Source organism: Lissotriton helveticus, chromosome 10, assembly GCF_964261635.1.
Source record: "Lissotriton helveticus chromosome 10, aLisHel1.1, whole genome shotgun sequence".
Classification (NCBI taxonomy): Eukaryota; Metazoa; Chordata; class Amphibia; order Caudata; family Salamandridae; genus Lissotriton; species Lissotriton helveticus.
In genome coordinates, this window is record NC_136071.1 from 1,129,258,549 (window position 1) to 1,129,281,617 (window position 23,069).

Below are 23,069 nucleotides of genomic sequence, written 5' to 3' on the forward strand. Positions count from 1 at the left end.
TGATGCATACCACGTGCACGAATGTGCAGGACAAGCTATGGGCTAGTGGAGACACTACACTGAAGGAGGTGTTGGTCATCGTGAAGAGAGCTGAATTAGCCCGGCGATGCGCTGAAGTGACGAAAAAAGATATGGCGTCCAGCACGATGGTGAACAAAGTAGATGACGAGGGGACTAGCAGAGAGTACCGAAACAGGAAACCAACAGAAAGAGGGCCCAGCAAGTGGCAAAGCAGCACGAACACATTGAGTAAACAAGCGGGCAGCAATAGGAAGTCATGCTACAGGTGTGGGAGCTGGTCGCACGAGGCGCACGATCGGAAGTGCCCCGCGTTCCGCGCCAAGTGTGCGTTCTGTGGAAAAATCGGCCACTACGAGAAGGTTTGCAGGAAGAAGGCCTCCAAGAGCATGGTGAGATGTGTGGGCCAAGGCAACGACGACCCGGACGGCGATTCGGAGCCAGAAGAAGTCACGGTGATCTACATTGAGGATCAGGTACTAAGCACGGAGGGCAAAGTTCTAGACAGAGAAGGTAGACGCACGATGAAACCGGTTTTGGAGATGGCTATAGGCGGTGTCAAGATCAACGTGGTGGCAGATACAGGGTCTCCCTTCACCATCATTCAGAGAGCAGTGTGGGAGGAGAAATTTGCGCCACGACTCGGGCCAGAGCTAGAAAAGCTAGACATCCGCCCGGTCACGTACAACGGAGATCGTATCCCCATGGCAGGATTCAGACCCTTGACTTTCGAATTTCGAGGTCGGTCAGCACACTGTAAACTCTATGTATCGGAGAGAGGGCCGTCAGTCTTGGGTTGGTTGGATCAGGGCGACCTAGGAATCAAGCTGGATCCGGGTGGCAAGGAGCAAATTCTTCTGACGGACCAGGTGGCAGGGCCAAGTCTGGACAAATGGAAAAGCGAATATCCAAAGGTATTTGGGGGTACAGTGGGGAAGCTGGAAAAGTTCGCCCACAAGATCATCCTGAAGGAGAACGCTGTCCCGGTGGCCCACAAGGCTAGAAATGTCCCGTTGGCAGTGAGAGACGCTGTGAGAGCAGAACTACAAGACCTGGAAAACAAGGGGATCATAGAACCCATCACGTGCGCCGAGTGGCTGGCGCCCCTGGTAGTGGTCAAGAAACCCAACGGAAGGGTCCGGTTGTGCGTTGACCTGAGAGAACTGAATAAAAACATTGTGGTGGAAAGATTCCCCTTGCCCAGGATAGAGGAGATGCTGGCCAGCACCAGGGGGATTAAGTGGTACTCAACAATAGACTTGACCTCTGCATATCATCAAATTGCTCTGCATCCGGACAGCCGCAAACTAACATCGTTCATCACCCCGTTTGGGTGCTATCAATTCCGCAGGATGCCATTCGGTTTAGCTTCTGCAGCGGCGGTGTTCCAGAAGATGATGCACCAATTATTCAAGGACATCAAGGAAGTCCAATACTTCCAAGATGACATCCTGGTGATGGGCAGGGACATACCAGACCACGACAGGAAGTTGGCAGAAGTCTTGAAGATCCTAGAAGGAAAAGGACTCACGGCTGAATGGTCCAAATGCAAAATAGGGATGGACTCGGTAACCTACCTGGGGCATGAGATAGGAGCGCAAGGCGTAACCCCCAAAGCAGACAACGTCAGAGCGATTTGCGAGGCACCATCCCCCTCCACCAAGGAAGAGGTCAGGTCATTCCTGGGGATGGCAGAGTATTACGGAAAATTTGTGCAGCACTTTGCCTCTAAGACTCATCATATGAGACAGCTAACGAAGGAGAACACGGAATTCAAGTGGTCAGAGGACACACAAAGGGAATTCGAGATCATCAAAAAGGAAGTGGCAGGGGCCATACCCCTTCAAGGGTTCGACCCTCAAGGCAAAACCGTCCTCACAACAGACGCCAGCGACAAGGGACTGGGTGCAGTCCTCATGCAAGACCGAGGGCAAGGTCAGCTGGAGACGATCTGCTTCGCCTCGCGCACACTGAGTGAGACAGAAAGGAAGTACAGTGTGATTGAAAAGGAGATGCTGGCGGTGGTGTGGGCCACCACGCGCTTTCGACAATTCCTGTGGGGCACCAGATTTCAATTACGGACCGACCACAAACCACTACTGAGAGTGCTGACATCGAGTGGCCATGCAGAGGCGACACCCCGGATATCGAAGATGTCGCTAAAGCTCCTAGAGTTTAGGTATGATGTGGAACACATACCAGGCAGCAAAAACAAGGTAGCAGACTACCTGAGCCGAGCGGCGGCTATGGAACCTAGTGAAGAGGACAAGTCATGCACAGAAGAATGGGTGGCACTAATGGAGGATCATGAAAAGGTTATCAGCCTTCAGGAATGGACACAGGCGTATGCAGAGGACCAGACGTTAGAAGAGGTGAAAACTTACATCACTCAAGGATGGCCGGATAAGAGACGGGTCCGGAAAGAACTCAACCCCTACTTTGAAGTGAGGGGGGAACTCTCCCTGGACAATCAAGGAACATTTGTATATAGAGGAGAGAAAGTTGTCCCTCCAACGAACATCATACCCCGACTGCTGGACATGTTGCACGAAGGACACCTGGGCATAGGGAAACTCAAACTGAGGTCCAAGCAGAACTATTGGTGGCCGGGAATGGACATAAGAGCGGAACGACATGTAAGAGAGTGCGTGAGGTGCCAAGGCGCAGACAAGACACTAAAACCTCTACGCCCAGCATTGGGTGCATTCGAAACACCAAAGAACCCCTGGGAAGAGTTGTCTGTCGACATCTTAGGCCCCGTCCTAGACACCCAAGGGGTCCAGAAGTACGTGTGTGTCCTTGTTGACAGGTTCTCGAAATGGCCAGAGATCAAGATAGAGGAAGCCATGGACACGGATACCATAGTGAAATTTCTGGCAGACACTTTTGTGAGGGAAGGCATACCCAAGTCTATCCTCAGTGATAATGGGCCCCAGTTCCGATCGGAAAAGTGGGACAACTTTCTGGGAAGGAATGGCATCCAAGCAAAGCACACATCGATATACCACCCAGCAGGAAACGGTCAAGTCGAACGCTTCAATAGGGTGGTGATGGGGTCGATCCAAGCAGCCATCTCGGACAACAAAGACTGGGAGAAGGACATATGGCACATGTTGTGGGCGTACAGGATTACTCCCACAAGTACAGGATACAGCCCCTTCCAGCTGCTGCGCGGCCGAGAACCATTCACCCAGGACAATCGGGTGTGGAAGGAAAAGACAATAGTAAGTGAATGGTCCCCTGCTGTGGTGCGGGCCAACATTGAGAAAGCCAAGGCAGTATACACAAGACATTATAATGCCCGGAGGAACGTGCAAGACACAGAACTCAAAGAAGGAGAATGGGTGAGAGTGAAGCTGCCCACTCTGCAAAGAAAAGGAGAGAGCAAATACAGCAAGCCCCTGCAGGTGAAGGAAATTAAGGGAAGAGCGGCCAGGCTGAGTGACGGCAACATATGGTCACAAGACCGCATGGCTAGATATAATAAGATCCTTGTTTGGGACTGTGAAAGGGCAGGTGGAGAATCAGAAGAATGCGAGAGTGAGAAGCGAGAACATCAGGAGAACGAGATCACATTGAAAGAAGGAGAACAAAGACAAGGAGAAGCAAGGAACAGCGAGCAGGAGATAAGAGTTGAGGAGAACGGCGATAACAGAGACAGACAAGGCGAAGAAGAGAACAACACCACCCCTGCGAGACGGACACGGAGTGGTAGAGCTGTGGTGAGGCCAACGAGATTCAGAGACTATGATTTGAGCGACGGACTGTAAGTTGCAATGTTTGTGTGAAAAAAGGGAGATATGTAGAGACGGTCTAGATGTTGCACGGCACGTCGGCGGACGTGACGTGCAGGCGGCCAGGATTGGCTGCGGGTGCTGGGGGCGTGGCTGAGCGCGGAGAGCGCGAAACCAGAGAGGGAAGAGCGGGCGCCGGAGCAGAGGCTCGGCGCTCTTTGGGTTGTTAGCGAGTTATAACCATTAAAGAAGATATAACTACAGCAAGGGCTCAGAGTCATCATTGGTGCCTACATACATCATTACAATGCATGCCAACATATTTGAATAGGAAAGTGGGAGAACTTGTAAAAGAATTGGGGGAATGTATTTTGCCCATTCAAGAAAAGGCAGGAAACACCTAAAATAGAGCCAATTTTGTCTTAAAAAATCGCGAGTCTCTCGCCTGAATCAGGTCTATTGTCCTGTATGACAGTGCTAGGTGTCTTTTAACACTGCTGGTGCATAGAAAGAACCTATATAGCCTAATAGAAAATAGACCATGTGGCGCTTTAGAAAAAAGTAAGGGTTTTGATAGCTTCATGATGCTATTTTTTTTAATCAAAAACATACATGCTAACATTATATAGGTGTAGAGGGGACGTTTTGCATTCAAAATGGGGGGGGGGGGGGGGGTGGTCTATTTTTCCCATTGACTTGCATTGAGGCAGGCGAATTTTTAGCCAGGAGACAGCTAAAATAAAGCTATTTTTGAATAAAAAAAGGGACTCTCCCTTTTAAATCGGGACTGTTGGCATGTATGCAAAATGTTTCTGTGATAAGTATTTCAAATTAATTGTAACATACATACGGAGTTGCCGCTTTTTATTAGTACATGCATTCCTCTTAATTCCAATCCAGTAATAAGTTTATTTCTGGGTGCCTTCGTTAAAATGAACAAGGAATATAGCTATCCTAAGGTGCCCACGGATTGACGTTTATGACTCAGAGTAGTCTCGTGCTTCGTCCAGTTGATTTTCGATCTATGTTGCCCTTCTTTTCTTTCCATTGCACCATGAGTCCGCACCCGCAACTACCATCAGAATGATACTTGTATTCTGTTGCTCAGCGGCTTCATGTGCAGTGTCAGTGACAGCCAGGCCTCTGTGCGCATGCGCGCCCGGTATCTTGCTCCGACGCTCCTAATATCCGGGGCTGGGATAGGGCGCCGGCTTTTCTTCATTCATCTGGAAGGGGGAGTGAGCTAAGGAAAAAAAACAACATGGCGGCGTCTACTGTTACTGCTGGGCGAGCCGCTTCCTTTTCATCCCCCTCTTCCACCCGGCTGAACTCCAACCATTCGGGCAGTCCGATGGTAGCCCAGCCCAGTCACGACCACCATGGCTCAGGGGAGGAGGACGACGGGCAGAACCTGTGGTAAAAACACACCCTCTATCATTTAAATCCCATAATGTCCCATGCTAGTAAATGCGTTAGATTGTGCTTGCTCTAAATAAGAGTTCTTGTTTGATTTTTTTTTTTTTTTTTAAATGTGCTTTGCTTTTTTGACTTGAGAATAAACTACTTAACGGTCCGGTACGCGCGTGCGCCGACCTACATCTCAGACACGGCGCGCGCCGTATGTTGACAGCACAGGCTGTTAATAGCGGCTTGAAACGGGGTAAACTGCGCAGGCGCGTGCCCTCGTGCAGCATATTATGCTCTCGTCTGGCCGACAAAGTGCAGGCTCGAGGCCCCTCGTGGTGTGTGCGGTGCCTCCTCTACACCTGTCTGAAGGCGCGCGCCGCCGAGGAAGGGTGGAGGCCGAAGCTGCTTATTGGCTGCGGTTTATTATGGGTCGTGCTCGTGCTAATTGTAAATCAGAACCTGCCCTGTAGTCTGTCTTGTGACCTTTCCAACATGTGTCGCGTCAGCGTGGTTTCCAGAAGGGCACGTTTCTTAGCATGCATAATGCATATTAACACCCAGTTGCTGTCTCAATGTCAGGGCAAAGTGGCATACTGTTATAATCGTTCAACCCAGCATGTTAAATTTGTCCCCAGTGTAGTACTTTAAGTGGACTTGGTTAGTCTCTAAAAGGGATAGCGCCAACGTAGCATGGATTGCGTTGTAGTGTAAACACGTGCGAATTATTTCAAGAAGGGTGGCATGGGTATTTGTGGACGTGGTATAAATCGTAAATTAAAAGCTACTGTTTGACACAGCGTGTCCCCAAATTCGTGTTTCAGTGCCTTGTCTGTGTTTTCTGTTAGTTCAACCACATGCACCACAAAGCAATGACCGTATGAACTTGAAACAAGAGACCCATTGGCTTTACTGCTGCATGTTAGCACAGCTTTTTATTATGTATCAGATAAGTAATGTAGTCCATTCTTCCCTTAATTTCACTTTCCTCCACGTCACTGTTTTTTAAGCTTATCCTTTTTGCATGCAGATCCTTTCATCTCCACTTAATCATCCTTTATCACGCAAACACCTATTTTCGTTTGGCGCTGTCCATATTTCAGCAGCTATGTATGTCGTTCAGAGTCTCCCGTGTAAGAATGAATGGTAATTACAATTGACACGTGATCTCTGCAGAGAGGCAAGGATTGGATGAGAATGTAAAGTCACCTTTATGACACACCCACGGAAACTGAAAAATTCGCGCTGCCTCAGACTCGTCCCCAGGTGGCTGATCTCGCAGTCTGTTTGCTACACTAGGGTCATGAACGAAAATACAGTAACAAAACACGAGTGAAGACATTGGGGCCATATATACACCGCCATTCAACATGAAGTAATATGCATCGAACTGCATTGCTAACTTGGATTACCTCTAGGGCTTCTGCATACACTGCTGATATAGAGAATGATAAAAGTTTTATAAAACTCATTTTAATGTCTGTTTTTAATTACTGCTGGCAGACATTGGCAGAGCCTGCCCCACGTAAATCCCTGCCTGAGGACTCTGTTGTACGCGAATGCTAGTTAAACATGAACTTTTCTTTTTTTGTCCACTTTTTTTATCACCCGTTTCTTTTTTTTCTTCATATATTATAATACATTCTGCAGTTACCCAGTTGTCTAGTGTTAAGTCACACAGGCACAAATTGATCACATTCAAAATGCTAACCAATATTTACATTATCGTATCTACTAGAATTGCAGTCCTCGTCATACTGCAGGTATCACTCCCTGAAAGTGGCTCCACTAAGGGCTCCGTATCTTTGTATGCTTCTTTTAGACAACTCCTGGCATTGTGAAGTTTCCTTTCTGTGGTTCGCAGTATTCCGTGCCACTTAGCCATTAACACAGAGGAGTGGGTCTATCCTTTCCCCAGTGGTGAGCAAGGTCTCTCTTGGCCACCAGCATTCACATGGCCTCAACTTGAACTTTTCTTTGACGTGCATTAACTGAGGCATTTCTTATAAAGCTATTGCAGAACAAACTACACCGAGATTGTGAATCGATTTTGGGCCCTGGAGAGTGCTGGAACACTGCACAAAATTATAGCTAAACATAAAGATTAGACTTTTGAAAACATCTGTTTTGTAAAATGCCGAACTGGTCTCTCGACCAACAGTTAATTTTTCCAAGGAAATACGTTTTTGTTATTGAGCTGTAGTAATAAAACATTTTACCAGAAACTTGTGTATATATTTACAAATAGAAGATTGGGAAACCTAGATCGTGGTTGATTGTGTATGTATATATGTGTGTATATATGTATGTATATATATATATATACATACATACATACATACATACATACACGTAGATGAAGTTTTGGTGGTTGCAGATGAGAGGTTGTATCCAGTACAGTGACCTATTTTAGAGTAAGACGCAATGGCATCTCAAAATAGTAGAAAAGATGCATGTATTCGCGTACTCCGCAACACAAGACAGTAAACGAGTACAGCAGTCTTCAGTAGGCCAAGATAATAATGATTAATAGTTCTGATGATTCATATTTGCAATGGTATTCTATGGGAGATTGATTATTAAGTTCGAAGGATATTGTTCCCTGTAATTCGGGAGCGATTTCCAGCAACGTGGAGAAAATAAGGTAGATGACTGTAATTGTCATGTAGTGAAAGTTGGGTTGTGAGTGGTAAGTAGGTTATATTCAGCTGAGATTATATTACCGGTAGACATGTATTGTGAGGCTTTGTTTGAAATAAAAGAAGGTTGTTTGTCATGAATATGTCAGTAGTTCATGCAGCATCCTGCTTTTGTTAGAATGTCAGTCCATTGTGGTGGAGGTTCGTCACTGGTGGCTGACTCTTGTGCGTGTTGGGAAGCTAAGAACTTTGTGCTGGGGCACAAGAACATATTGGTTCGACCAACCAATATACTTGTAATCAATCTTGCTAAAAAGAATAGCATTGAACATCTCATTGGCAGCCTTTAAGGGAAGAGGGGTGACAAATGTGTTTTTTGTGCATGTCCGTTATCTGTTATGTGACTTGTGGAAGTAAACAAGATGAATCCTTCAAGGTTCCGTACAGTAAATGTCACACCAAGTTTCTGGCTGAGGATGAAGGTTTAAAAATGGTGGGCGGAATTAAAAACTAACGTAAATCGCGAATGCAGGAAAATAAGGTATTTCACTTTTGAAGACTTGAGTGATTTTAAGAGCATCCAATGATGAATGGCTCATGGGGCAGAACAGTCTACTGTATGATGATGGACTTCACCCCTGCTCTGAGTGCCCCAGCTGCATAGATATCTGGATCCTTAGAAATGACTTTTTCTCATGGGCGGGCACGGATCATTCATGTCCGCCATGACCTATGCCTTTCTCATGGTATTGAGGTTTGGTTCAACTAGGAGTGGTGTACCAAGCATTGTCCTTGTTAAGGTAGAGGACTACTGCCCTTACCTGCAGTTAAGTGACACAAGCACACTAGTGGCAGCATAGCAGTATTAGCCTCAGTAGAATCAGTAGTGTGAACGGGTCTTTTTGCTAGTCACTGGAGTGTGGTCTGCTTGCCCCCTCATGTAATCGTCCATGGCTGTGTTCCTATCTCGCCCTTGGCCTGCATGTATTGTGTTTAGCACCAGACGACATGTGATAGTTGTGTGGCGTTTTTATTTCTATGGATGTACATAACATGGAGCTCTATGAGCTCCATTTTAAAAGCCCTGGCACCTGATGAGGTTTATATAGGTGTGGGCGGCAAACCCCAGACAGGAGATGTGTATTGCTGACTTTCCTGTGGGCTGGGGTGAGCCACGCCCACTGAAGGGAAAGGAGGCAGGCATCTTCTGTGTACATCAACAATCTCTTAGATTCCAGGAATAACTACTGGTGAGTTGGGACTGGGCTCGTTGTTATGGAGATTGTGGGACAGATCATATTCACTGGTCCACAGTGCTAACCTTGACAGACAGGAAAGTTTAGGCTTTCTAATTTTTTCTCCAGCTCAAATACACTTGAGGGACGGCTGCCTGATATAATTGAATAATACAACAGAAACAATTTTTGCTCTACATATCTCTATATATCATTTTCAATGGAGCGATTTATTTATTTAATAGTATATTTTGGATAACTTTTAAGATGAACATAGCTCATTATGAATATCTGATCTGGTCAAAGGAAAGTGCAGAAGCGCAGTTAAACCATTAATTAATGAACCAGCCTCAATAGCAGAAGCAAAATATTCCGAAGTCATAAGACTCGTTTAGGATTTTTTTTTAGCACGTAATACACAGTTATACCATAGAACAGCAGCCTTCTATTGATACCCTAGAATTTAAAGTGCAAATCGTGCAAAGATTCTTCCCCTTCTACCTTTTGCTTAAAGTGACGCAGATTAATGTTTGTCTCCGTAGCATATAAAAATGTCAGTGGAATCTTCATTTTGTACACTGTTAAGAGATGCTTAAAGTGCCTATGACCTGTTGCTCCATAAAGTGCCTTTACTGCATTTCCACGGGCAAACACCTTATTTGATATATGTGCAATATGTTCACTATCAGCCACATTTTCCAGCATAATTCCTCAAAGATAAGGATAGGGTTTTAATAAGTCTCCAGCATTATTATTAAAAAAACACATATACTTTGTATTTATCTGATACCCCTTTGGACGAAACCTCATGACCTTAGTTGTATTTAGATTTACAGTCAGGAACTGAACATTTGAGTATGAGAAGGTATCAAGGCATCTCTGGAGACCTTTAGGAGTTTGGTCTAACTGGAAAATATCGTCCTCATAAACAGGTGTACCTAAAGCATAAGAACCAAATTTTGAGGCATTACCAGCTACCTTACTCAACACATTGGGAAGATCCACCAAAAGGAGGGGAGACAGCATGCATACCGGTTTCAAACCATTTCTGGTAGGTATTTTCAGAGTCTTACCCCGCCTACCTCCTAACATAACGTGACACCAGGTAGCGGTGTGAAGAGCAATGAGTTGCAAAAGAACCCCTGGGATTCCCATGGCGCTCAACTTCCTCTAGGGTCTGCCTGTCTAATAGATTGAAGGCAGTTGAGTAATCAATAAAGGCTGCATAGGCAGGCATTCCCCTTCATTTGACATTTTCTTAGTTTAAGATGTATTACTGTTATATTATGCAAACTCGATTTACCTACTCTGAACCGTGCCTGCTCCTAAGGTATGTTTTTTTCCTATACCCATTCTAGTAGGTTAGATAATACACATTAAGACTAGACCTGTCCTGTAGCATCCAGCAGGATAATCTGTCTATAATTGCTTGGTATTTTTAAGGGGCCTTTTTTATGTAGCAGTAAGAGAACATTACCCCTCCAAGAGCTAGGGACCACTCTTGTGTAATAACAGTACCATAAGAGAGCTACTAAGTAGGAGGCCCAAGGAAAGAACGCTCCATGGGTCAATCGCCAAGCTACTGATTTAAAAAAAAAATCTCCAAAATTGAGTTTGAGGGACTTTCACAAGAGTCCCTGGAATCCAATGGTCCAGATATACAAATATTTTTGGACTTTTAAGTACTCAAAAACCACTGAACAGATTTATACCACATCACAAAAAGCACACTTTCTGGACCAAGATCTAGTTGCCTGCCACATTTATTGTAATTCCGTTGAACAATTTTACAGTAGTGCTGTCTAAAAAGTTGACTAAAAATACAAGGGGATTTTGAGTTTTGGTACTCCCCTTTTTTCTTGGCCCCCGCTTGATGGATCACATCGTAATTTTCCATGCACAAACTAGGTAAAAAAGAGCTCTTTAAAAATTAAACTGTTTTGTGAAGATACGTCAAACTGCACCAGGATAATTAGCAAACAAAAAAAGGAATTTTGTCTGGAAACGCGATCCTAACTATAACTACCCAGTGGTGATTGCCAGTGGGTAATATAGATAGACAATATTTACATGCTACTAGTTATCTCAGTCATTCATTTTTCTGTTTCAATTCTATATAGAATGGGGAACTTCCATAGTTCCAAAATGGCCACAATATTTTGAAGAGCTCCTTTCTTTTGACTATTTGTTCTGATCCAATGTCTGGAGTGGCTCCTGGTCACTTGCACCAGAGAAGGGGATCTATTATATAAACTCTGAACTGCAGGTGGTGTGACAACTGGGGGAGCTGTAGATCACATGTTGCAGTGGGTCTACTTGATGGTTTTGGAGATTTTCTCTGCGATCGTAGATGAGGGGTGCTGAAAGTTGATGATACGGTGCTGCTGTCCCTATGTAGTTTGATTGGTGAGACGGATTCTCTTTGCTACATGTTTATCAACTCCTGATGAAAAATCTTCTGCTTGGCAAAGAGGATGGATCATTGTTGTTATGAGGTCACAGATTTGAGATACCCTTTAGGGGCGCACCTTCTTAAGGTACACGGGAAAATAGTTTCTGACAGGGTTGTAGACATCTTGTTTACTGTCATGTAGAACATATTGTTTTGGGTCAAGGACAATGTATTTATATCTGTTTTGTCCACAGGACAAGTTGGCTCCACCCTCCTGCTGCACAAATGCAGGAGCTCAATTTACAGTGTTACATAATAGTTAAGAGAAAGTGGAATAATTTTCTGCTACAGCGAGACATGCATCCAACCTTACAAGATATTACAAGTTGTATATATTTATTTATTTATTTATTTATTACAACATTTGTAAAGCGCGAACGACGGCCCTAGGGCATCTCGGCGCTAGATAACTGCTGTGTTTAACCCTGGGAGGCATAGAAGTACAAAGGTTAGAGGAAATCAAAGGTTGAAAAGCCAAGTTTTAAGGTTTTTCCGAAAAGACCAGAGGGAGGTGCTGGTCTTAATTGAATAAGGGAGTGTGTTCCACAATTTCGGTGCAGCTGCCAGGAATCGTCTGTCACCCCAATTAACAGTTTTAGTTCGGGGGACCACCAGATCGGAGGAATTGGAGGAGCGCAGTGTTCTGGAAGGGCAGTAAGGAGTTAGATTTTGAGTGAAGAACACTGGTCCGGCATTATGTAAGGCCTTATATGTCAAACACAATGCCTTAAACTCAATCCTCTTTTTCACCGGGAGCCAGTGAAGTCGTCTTATAGTTGGTGAGACCGGCTGGTATTTAGAGATTCGCCCTAGAAGCCTTGCAGCGGCATTCTGGATAACCTGCATTTTAGCTAGCACTCTCTCCTGAGCACCTAGAAACAAGGCGTTGCAGTAATCTAGGGTGGAGAGAACCAAGGCGCTTACCAATGTTTTGGCAAGATGTTCAGGTAAAAAGGGCAGAATTTTCTTAATAAGCCGGAGTTTGTAGAAGGCTGAGGAAGAGATCTGGTTAGCATGAGGTAGGAAGTTCAAACGATTGTCGAACAGGACACCCAGGTTCCTAACCTTATCAACCGGATCTGGAGGCTGGCCCATAGACGAAGGCCACCATAAAGAGGACCAGTCCGGGGAAAGATTGCCGAAAATTACAACTTCGGATTTTTCAGAGTTTAATTTCAGGCAATTATGGGCCATCCAACTGCCTATTGCCTGCATGCCCTGATTGAGCATGTTGGCTTTTTGTGGCCCATCGTTCTTAACAGCTAGGATCAGTTGGGTGTCATCTGCGTAGGACGTCAGGCTCATCCCGTGTGCCCTGATGACTTTGGCAAGGTCCGACACATAAATGTTAAAGAGTGTCGGACTGAGGGATGAGCCCTGGGGAACTCCACATGGTAATGACAGAGGGGAGGACTCAAAAGGTCCCACAGTGACAACCTGGGTCCTGTTAGCCAAGAAGGAGGCAATAAGATTTTTTGGCGCTGCCTCGGATACCTATACTCTCGACACGGTCGACCAGAGTGGTATGGTCGACCGTGTCGAAGGCCGCCGATAGGTCCAGTAGGATCAGGAGGGCAGAGCCTCCTGCATCCCGAATGGATCTAATGTCATCTGCCGCCTTGACCAGAGCAGTCTCAGTTCCGTGACATCGATGGAAACCAAACTGCGATTCGTCCAGCCTTTTGTTCTCCTCGATAAAGAAGGAAAGTTGGATGTTCATAGTTTTTTCCACTATTTTCGCTAATAGTGGCAAACTGGCAATAGGCCGGTAACTTTTAAGTTCTTCTTTATCAAGGGAGGGTTTCTTCAGGAGCGGTTTTATGAGTGTTTTCTTTAAGGTGTCCGGGTAAATGCCTGTTGAAAACATGGAGTTGCAGATCTCAGTTATGGATGAGAGAACTGTATCCATAATAGGCCGCATAACCTTCAAAGGACATGGGTCCAAGGCCGACCCCGATTTAATAGAGGATATGGTATTTAGTACCTGAGAGCAGGGCACCTCTCTGAACTGCTGAAAAATTGGTCCCTCAAGCTGGGTAGAGGCCTCATGGGAATTGGTAGCAGTGTTGGCAAAGATTCGATAAATATCATCAATTTTGCTAAAGAAAAATCTAGACAAAGCGTCACAGAGGGCTTGGGACGGGGTAAGATCAACAGAAGAGCCTGCTAACTGTTTAGTAGTCTCATATAGACATTTATTTGAGTTTTGTGCGGTTTCTATTTTATGACAGTAGTGCTTTTTCTTGGCGTCTATGATGAGATTTTTGTATATGGTTACCGACTCTTTGTACAGGGATTTAGATTCCTGGGAATAATCTTTCCGCCAGTGTCTCTCTCTATTTCGGCACTGTTGCTTTTGTGTGCGTAGTTCGTCCGTGTACCATGGGGCCGAGGGGGTAGATCTATTACGTGACCGTTGCTTGACTTGAACCAGATCTTTGGCTGCTGAACTAACCCAGTTGTAAAATTGGGAAGTAGCAGTGTTAGGGTCGGTGGATAACAAAGGGGTGGTGTCTATGAGCAGGTTTTTTAGCCTGCATTCATCTATGTCATCCCATGCCAAGTATGGTTGACGGGGGTTACAGTTGGATTTATTAATCGAGAGATCGTGAGTTTGTAGCGATGACAGAATAAGATGGTGGTCAGACCATGTTAGAGGAAGTATTTGTGTAACTTGAAAGCCTGTGGCATTGGAAAAAATGCCATCTAACATGTGACCTCCTTCATGCGTGGGGGCATGAACCAAGGGGGCCAGGCCAAAGGTAGATAAATCGGCTAATAGGGTGGCTGTGTCAGGATTATCAAGGGTATCAAAATGAAAGTTAAAATCACCTAAGATGGTGAAAGGATTATCTAATGCAGATACTTCCAGAAATGACCTGAAAGCACCAATAAAGTCGTTTCTGGGCCCTGGGGGGCGGTAAAGGAGGATCCCATTAAAAGTGTAAGATGGAGACATTTTGATGGAGAATTCAATGGCTTCACAAGAGGTCTGTGGAATGATGGTGAACCTTACAGTGTAGGTATCACGGGCAATAATGGCGATGCCACCTCCCTTTTTCTTGATTTGCCTATCTAGTCTATGGGTAGTATACCCCACCGGAACGGCTATGACCAAGTCCGGGTCGGACGCTAGGCCCATCCATGTTTCAGTCATGAACAGGAGATCTATTTTGTGATCGTGGATCAACTCATGAATGTCTTGGCTGTGCTTGCCAAGCGAGCGGACATTTGTGAGTGCTATAGTGTGGGTTTTCATAGTGTGAGGTTTGCTTTCCGGGGGTTTATAGATAGCGGAGATCATAGTATGACAGCCAGAGCAGTATGTTACTGGACTGGTGAGCAAAGAGATCGGATGAGAGATGGAACATGTTTGACTGGTCATGGGGCGAAGACGCAGGAGCTGGGCGGCGGAGTAATAAATGCGAGGAGGCAAATTATGCGGACATATGGTTAATTAATGCAAAGAGTTACTGTTAGAGTGAGTGCTGTAAAGCAATGCAGCATGATGTCAGCTAAGTTTGCCATTGCTACAGTGTTTTCACAACAAAATATACACATTTGCAAAATCTAATCATTTTTGCTAACTCTCCAAGAAGGCCTCTTGATTATAAGCATATACCAACAGTCCTTGGGGAGCTAGTTATCAGCCCAAATGTCTTATGCACGCTGAAAAATAATTTTCCCTGTTGGCAAACCGCTTCCCATACACTCCCATGAAGTTTGAAAGTGTTCCATTCCCCTTTCCACTCAGAAAAATTGTTTACTTCAGGCCATGCCTGGAGGTAATCTAGGGTGGGTATTGGTTGGGAGAAGCTTGTTAATGTCCATAAACTGATTATGTTTGTGGACATTAAGTAATTTTCATGGCTGAACTAGCCGTAAACTGTTCCCTCCAAACATAATTTTGGCTTGAGGTAATATTATCTGGGAGAAAATGGATTAATTATTGCTAGTTCACCTTTTTAGGTTTCACTGTGCTTTTGAAATGTCTTGTATTTAATATATCTTAAAAGGGGGCTCTTATCAGTTTCCAGGCCGAATTACTGTGTTCATTCGCTTTCATTTGGAACTTTTTTTGGTTAACTTCCCCTGGCTGCACACATTTACGATACTTTAACTTAAGCTGTTCACACTGTTTTAGCCCCATTCACTGTCAAGATAAGAACTTTTCCCATTGAAAAGGCAGACAGCTTCTAACAGAATGCTGGAATACTTGTTTTTTATTACTTAGTTGTGTAAAGCAGATAGCTTTTGCTGTAGAATGTTTGTGGCATTTCCTATTCGTGCCTCAGTACCTTTATTGCACTATGTAGGCATGATCAGATTGATTATTTGTTTCTAGCTTAATCTATTTGGTCATTATGATCAAATTCTAAATGTTCTAAAGAACATTGTGCATTAAACATAAAGGTAATAAACTAGCACTATGCAATATTTGACTACTAAACAGGCAGCCGCAAGGGCAGTTACCTTGCAGACAACAGGGTCGTGATTTGAATGGTGCACAGGTGCCGTAGCAACGGGCCCAAAAGTTGTCAGAACTCCACTAAACACATACTATTGCTATATTTGACTATTAAACAAGCAGTCAATTCCAGTTACCTTGCATCCAGAAGAGATTTGATATGAATGGTGTAGCAGGTGCAGTGGCACCGAGACCAAAAGCTCTAGGGACCCCAGTAAACCCAGATTATTGCTAAAATTTAAAACTAAACAAGCAGTCACAAGTGCGGTTACCTTGCAGATGACGGGGTCATAATTTGAATAGTGCAGCAGGTGCAGTAGCACAGTATCAAAAAATTGTCAGAACTCCTCTAAACGTATAATATTGCTATATTTGACTACTAAGCAGGACGTCACAATTGCAGTTACCTTGCAATTGAAAGGGGCGTGATTTAACTGGTGCAGCAGCTGCAGTGACACTGGGGACAAAAGTTATAACTCCACTAAGCACCAAATATAGCTATATTTCACTACTAAACAGGATAGTCACAAGTGCAGTTATCTTGCAGGCAACTGGGTCCTTATTTGAATTGTGCAGCACCACCTGGTCCAAAAGCTGTAGGCACCCCACTAACCTAAATTCTATTCCTAAACAGTCAACCACAAGTGCATTTACCTTGTAGACATCAAGGTCATGATTTGAATGATGCAGCAGGTCATTTATTACAGCTTCCACTACCCTGCTCAGTCTCCTTATCGCCCAGCTATTTATGCTATGTCCCCAAAATGGTATTAAACCCTTCAGTGCATACTCAAACTGCTCGCTATAAGTATTAGTTTGGTCCACCTCCCTCTTACTCTAGTGGCGGTCAGGAGATCCAAGAAAATTGGAAGCAAAATGAAAGCTATATAACATCGTCCTGACCACTCGGTGGGTAACCATACATAAGCATCTTGGCCACGAACAAAATAAGTATTTGATGAGGCAGTGAACGATGGGCTGAAGGACGTATTCCATTTTAATACTTTTTCAAAGGTGCTATTTTCCACTGGGATGTTACTCGTCCCTTGTACACTAAGGGAAGAGGGAAGTGGTAAAACTTTAATGGCCAGAGCATCATCCTTGGTGACATTCCTCTTTCTAAAAACCTGTATCTTTGAGGAGGTTTTGAATTGCCTAAACTAAACTCATACGCATCCTCCTCCTGTGCCTTCAGAGCAGTTGTCCTGCCAGCAAACTCTCGTCTTTGTTAGATTATGAGGATTTACCAAATAGTGGAAAGGACTCGCAAGGTACAATCGTGTCTTGTCAAAATCAGTGCCATTTAGTCTCACCCAATAGTCCCACTGCTTTTCCCACTACTCATTGCAGGAATCAATCTGGGAAAATGGCAAAGGAACAAAAGGCGTACCATGCTGGACGGCTGTTGGTAATAATCTGCAGACCCAACATTTTGTTTTGTTAGTTCCCTGGTGAGTGTCATGCAAAGTCTGACCAAAGTGTTTTTGTGGCAGGCTATCCAATGGGAAAAAATGTACAGAGGATAAGGTAAAATGGAAGTGCTGTGGCACTGGCGTAGTCTTCGGTATTATGTAATGTACCAAGTAATTTTCTTCAAAATACCATGTTAAAGCAAAAATCTAAATTGAAATAACTAATACAATAAAAATAATTATTAAACGTCTTCTCTTTTTCCTCACAGCATTATTTACAGATAGCAAAACACTTCTTTCTTCCCTCTCAGCGGGGGTAGTAGGGTGCCCAAAGGGATGTATCTCCATTCTTGCAGGTGATAGTCTGCAGTGTCCTTATTTTACTAACCTCAAAGCACAAGTTACTCCTTTAAAGGTGGCACTCTTGAGTGCCTGGCAGTTACAATGGCTCAAGGTGTCTCCTTCCGAAGGTTGCTCAGGTCAAAACGGCAGGCTCTCTTATTGTAGGACAAACAAATCCAATTCTTATCACCATCGCACTGCACTGCAGTTTGTGTCACCAGCAATACTTGTACCAATGCTTTCCATTTGGGCTCGAGACTGTTTTTTCTCACGGCATTCTTGGTCAGCACCCAGTCCCCTGCCCTTATATCGTATACTTCTCCGCAAAAAGGCGGGGACCAAGTAAGTATCTCTGACCAGTTGATGAATAGCAGAGAGGTTATTAGTCAGTGCCTTACAGTATTCCAACAATGCTGAGTGAGAAGTCATAAAGCTTGATGAAGATGCAATCCCATGTACAGTGGCTGGTCTACCCATCACCACCTCAAAGGGGGGAGACAACCTATTCTTTACTGTTACTGTATTTCTCATTGAAAATATTGCTAAGGTAAAGCATCCACCCAACTCAATTTACTGGATGCACATATATTTGCCAATTTACTCTTCAAAGTGGCAATGCATCTTTCCACTAAGCCTGCTGCTTTTGCATGATATATTGAATGAAACCTTTGTTTAATACATACACCTTGTTACACTAACTTCATTATCTCATTTGAGAAATGTAGCCTGTTATCACTCCAAAGGCTTCTGGGCAGTCCGAATCTTGGAAAATATCCCTTTAACAATACTTTAGCGGTGTTCATAGCTGTATCATCTTTCAGTGGGAAAGCTTTTACCCAATTACTAATACTGCATATCACAGCCAAAACATATTGTTTCCTCACTACAAGGGACATCTGGATATAATCCATCTGGAGACACTCAAAAGATATTCTGGCATTCGAAAATGGCCTTGGGTTACTGGTTTTCCTTTTACTACATTGTATTGAGACAACACAATACAATTTGTGGTAACTTATACATTTACACCAGACTGAGCACGAGTCCAAAGGGTAATCATAGATGCGTCTGGGTTTTACAAAGCAGACGCTGTCAAACACATTACTCATTATGCAGATAAGAACATTTGCAGGCGCAAGGCAGGTCAAAGATCATGAGAAACATTTCTAGGTAAATTCATAAACATGGCAACCGTAAGCAAGAATGAGTGAAAGGTTACAGCTTGTTCCAACGAAGCAAAATGTCAGTTTAAAGGACAAAATTACAGAACTTATGTAAATTTTAAAATGCAGCATTCCACTGCACCACCAGTGAGTTGACATCCCTAAACCTTAATCAAGCACTTAATCAGCAATTGTAGATGCTAGGTACATCAGCCATACACAAGCCAATATGCTTGCATATTGTTTATATAGACATTGGTTGTTGGAATTTAGATCTGTCTTGCATAGTAAATATTATAACTATTCCCTGATGAGCATACACTGCCCTATGCTCTGGTTGGCTCATTTTATAGTAATTAGTGTGTACACACCAAAGTGTATCTCTTTTGTTGAATGCCTATTGTATTTTGTAAATAATTTTGGCTTTCGGTTCTGTTTTTAGTTATGTTATATGATATAATTCAATATTCTCCTTGAAATGCAATGGAGATAAAATAATTCATTAAATAAATAATCCCCTTATTTGATTATGTATGATAACTGTGTTTAATGTCACAACATCATGTGAAAATTTACATTTTGGATTCAAAATAAAATCGAATATTTATTTTCATGGATTACATTTGATGATTTGGGTTTCTTGTCAAATAGCTGATTTAAGTATTTAGACACTCTGCTATAAACTGATTTGTCAGGTGACAGATACCTTGTTCTTTTATTGTAGTTTGACACCCTGGGACAGAGGATGTACCTTCACTCCAAGCCAACACTATTTATTTATTTATTTGCGGGTTTATATCGCGCTTGAATCGACTCCCGGAGGAGTATCTCTGCGCCCTATAACAAGTATTGGCAATGTCAGTAGGTCTTGCTTATGTGAGAGTCGTTTGCATTGCCACTGTGTGTTGGCCATGTTTACACCAGCGTGGCTACTGTTAAGTACGGCTACAAATTAGTGATGTAGAAGAGTGTTGTGGCATGGAGGGTTTCAGATACCCACATTTATCATACGCCGGCTAACCTGCTGGACGGTAATGTGGGTAGAGCTATTCTGAGTCTTAGGGGTAACCTGGAATTCTGGGGGATCTTACCTCTCTCAGTAGAACGCCGAGTGGCTCTTCTTAAAATGGTGGCTCTCCCTCTGTTATTGTACTATTTTCGAATCTTACCAGTCTGGATACCAACGTTGATTTTTAAACAACTTCAATCAATGATCACAGGTTTTCTTTGAGCAGCTGGCAGGCGATGGGTGGCACTGAAAACTTTAATGTGGCTGAAAACGGACGGTGGGCTGGCGGCGCCTGCCTTTGAGACATACTATTTGGCAGCCCAATTACAGTGGCTTACTCAAGCAGTGGCACTGGAATTTAGGGGTCCCGCTGAGCGGGATGGGGGCGGGTTTCAGGACAGGTGCTGTCTTCTATTATTCTACAGCTGCCATTGCGGCTCAAGACGCTTAATAATGAGTTACGGATGTTTCGGCTTTGCTGGAACCAAAGTCAGCGAAGGGGGCTGATTGAGCATCCCTATTCCCCGGATATCTCTTTAGCCTTGTGTACTCCTTTCCCGCATGTGGGCAACTGGACCACGTTGACTGACTGGGGAGAGAAGGGTCTGCATATGATAGGTGATTTGTACGAGGATAGTACCCTCCTCCCCTTTGATGCACTGCAGGACAGGTATGACCTGCCCGTGGGGATTTTCTGCTTCACTCGGCTCTGGTCTCGGCCATCCAAAAGCACTAGCGGGAGGGGTTATCAGAACCACAGACCTCCATGGCTTGTCAGTATGTTGTAATGGCGGCAGGGACCATTAAAGCAGTTACTTGCTTATATAGGCGTATGACGTGCGAGGCGATGACTCCGCTGCGGGAACTGCAGCAGAAATGGGAAGAGGACTTAGGCAAAGAGTTCCCAGAGAAGGTGTGCGCCGAATTGGTTGAGGGGGCGTGGAAAAGTACTAGAAATGCCCGCTTCCAATTGGTGCACTTTTTCATACTGCATAATGCGTACCTCACCCAGATAAAAAGAACTTATACTTCAATAAGGACACAGCGAGGTGCCACGATGCAACACGGAGGGTGCGAATTTCCGCCATATGTTGTGGGACTGTCCCCAGTTGGGGACGTATTGGGAGGAGGTGGTTACGCTGTTGTGTGATATTACTGAAAGGGAGATAGAACCCGCTACAGGCCCTTGCTTGCTCCACTGGTTTCCCCACACATCCAAGACCACTAGTAAATTTTTGGACTTGGGTCTTCTTCTGGCCAAAAGAGACATTACAGCACATTGGAAGTCTAGGTGGGCCCCAGAGTTCAGAGGTGGAGGGCTGAACTCCTTAGATGCGTGGAATGTGAGGGTACAGTTAGATTACAGCTGGCTAGCCGAGTGAACAGCGACAAAGCTTTGGAGCCTGGGAGGCAATGGTGATCTTATTGAAAGTCCCAGACGCTGAGTTGAATGTGGGCTCTGCGGCAAGTACCCCAGCCGTTTCATCCTGATTAATGTATATTTCATGCCTAGTTGTCTTGTTATATAGTTATTGCTTACCTATATACCGTGTTAAGTTAGCACAAGCTTATTAAATGTTTAAACGCCATTTTACCTTTTGCTGCTTCTGCACACGACACAATTGTTGTTTTAGCTTTCAGCCTAGAAGAGCGTTGTGATTTACATGAGAATAATGTGTTATTGCTCTATCAGCTTTGCTTGGTACACTGTCTGCACAGTGAGTGCTGAAGCCTTCAAGGATAACTCGACACAGTGTTGATGTGAGGTCTGATCTTCGCACCTTCCTAGACATAACATAAATGCAGCTGCTGCCAAAATCTGGCTTTACGCGCGTTTTATATTGCTTTGCTGAGAGCACACGTTAGACACTTGATGGTGCTTCGCATGCAGAGAGCTGTTGGAAGATGATGTGACCCTCTGCCACTGAGATCTTGAGGTATGGGCCCGCCCTGCTAAAACCCAAAGAGACCTTCTTAGATATAATATATACTAGATAGGTAGGGTGAGGATTAGGTGTTAACTCCTATTCATTTCAGCATTTTAGCATGCTGTCACCTTTCGCATTTTATGGACTAGTAACTATGCTGATAACTCTGCTTCTTATAATATGTTTGCTTGTATTATCTAAGATACTGTGTTTGAGAACCCTGCATTAGTAAATAAATATTTCAAATGTGCACGTGTCCTCTTTTACTCCACGTTCTGGTTTGAAATGATTGCACAACGAAAGAGTGTTCATGTGTTCCACGATACCTGAGGTATTCTAAGTTCATGTTCTGGTTTGTCTAAACATTGGGAGTTTGTTATGACCAATGAGACACTGTAGCTAGCTCGGTAAGGGTATTTTGGGTACTAAGGTGAGTTTTGGGCCACCCTAATTCACTGAGGTTCCAAATCTCTATGCACAGTTCTGTAGGAGAACGTAATCCCTGCTACATGGCGCCCATACGTTGGTGGTCTTATCATGACACTCGAGTAGTATATCATTCAATCCTTAACCCCTTCACTGTCGTTTCCGGAAAACTGTGGTGTCGGAAAAACCTACCTATTTGTGAAATAGGTCTTTTCAAGCTTGAATTTTTCTAAAACGGTTTCCTTGAATTACTACCCAGTTGTGCTACAGAGTTTTTGTATTTCTACTTTCTGTGCTGTCAGGGCCAATCCCATGGACATTCCGCAGCATAGTCGCATTGCGGTGCGCAATCATTTGCTGACTTACAATGTACCCGTGGAGGGTTTGGCTGTGATAATGGTGGTGAGTGCGGAAGCAGCTTACCCGTACGAACTCTTTTATTCATGGGTGACATTTCCGGCTGTGGACGCTAATTCTGGTGTGTTCCACACTTACACTCCCTCTCCTGTACTGAATGAATATACTCCGTTCAGGGCACAGGAAGTACCTATTGATACTCGGCAGCATCGCGTCTGGTTTGGTGGTGCCCTACCCCATTCTTTGACCGCTCCGAGGTTAGGTCCTTTGTCCATTCCAGGCGCAAATTGGCCCGGATTTACTCCTCATCCTCTACACGGCAATTGTACCCTTGCTGAAGTTCGTAGACTACATGTAGTCTCTATTGCCGTGATTCGAGCTTTAGTGCAATACATTGCCTGTAATCTTCCGGGTGGGCCCCCGGGGGGTGCGGCGCTTCCGGACGGACAGGGTCGTTTGAAGCTCAGTCCCGTGATGGTCCA

The 23,069-nt window shown here is 44.3% G+C and overlaps 1 protein-coding gene across 1 annotated transcript in view; it reads left to right on the top strand.

Annotated features, from left to right (window-relative positions):
* The first annotated feature begins 4,923 nt into the window (after nucleotides 1-4,923).
* DYNC1LI1 (dynein cytoplasmic 1 light intermediate chain 1) overlaps nucleotides 4,924-23,069 on the top strand; it is a 528,072-nt gene continuing 509,926 nt past the window's right edge. The window contains exon 1 of the mRNA XM_078663930.1: nucleotides 4,924-5,168. Within this exon, the coding sequence (XP_078520056.1) occupies nucleotides 5,014-5,168 (155 nt within the window). The 5' untranslated portion in view covers nucleotides 4,924-5,013. The remainder of the gene's footprint in view (nucleotides 5,169-23,069) is intronic.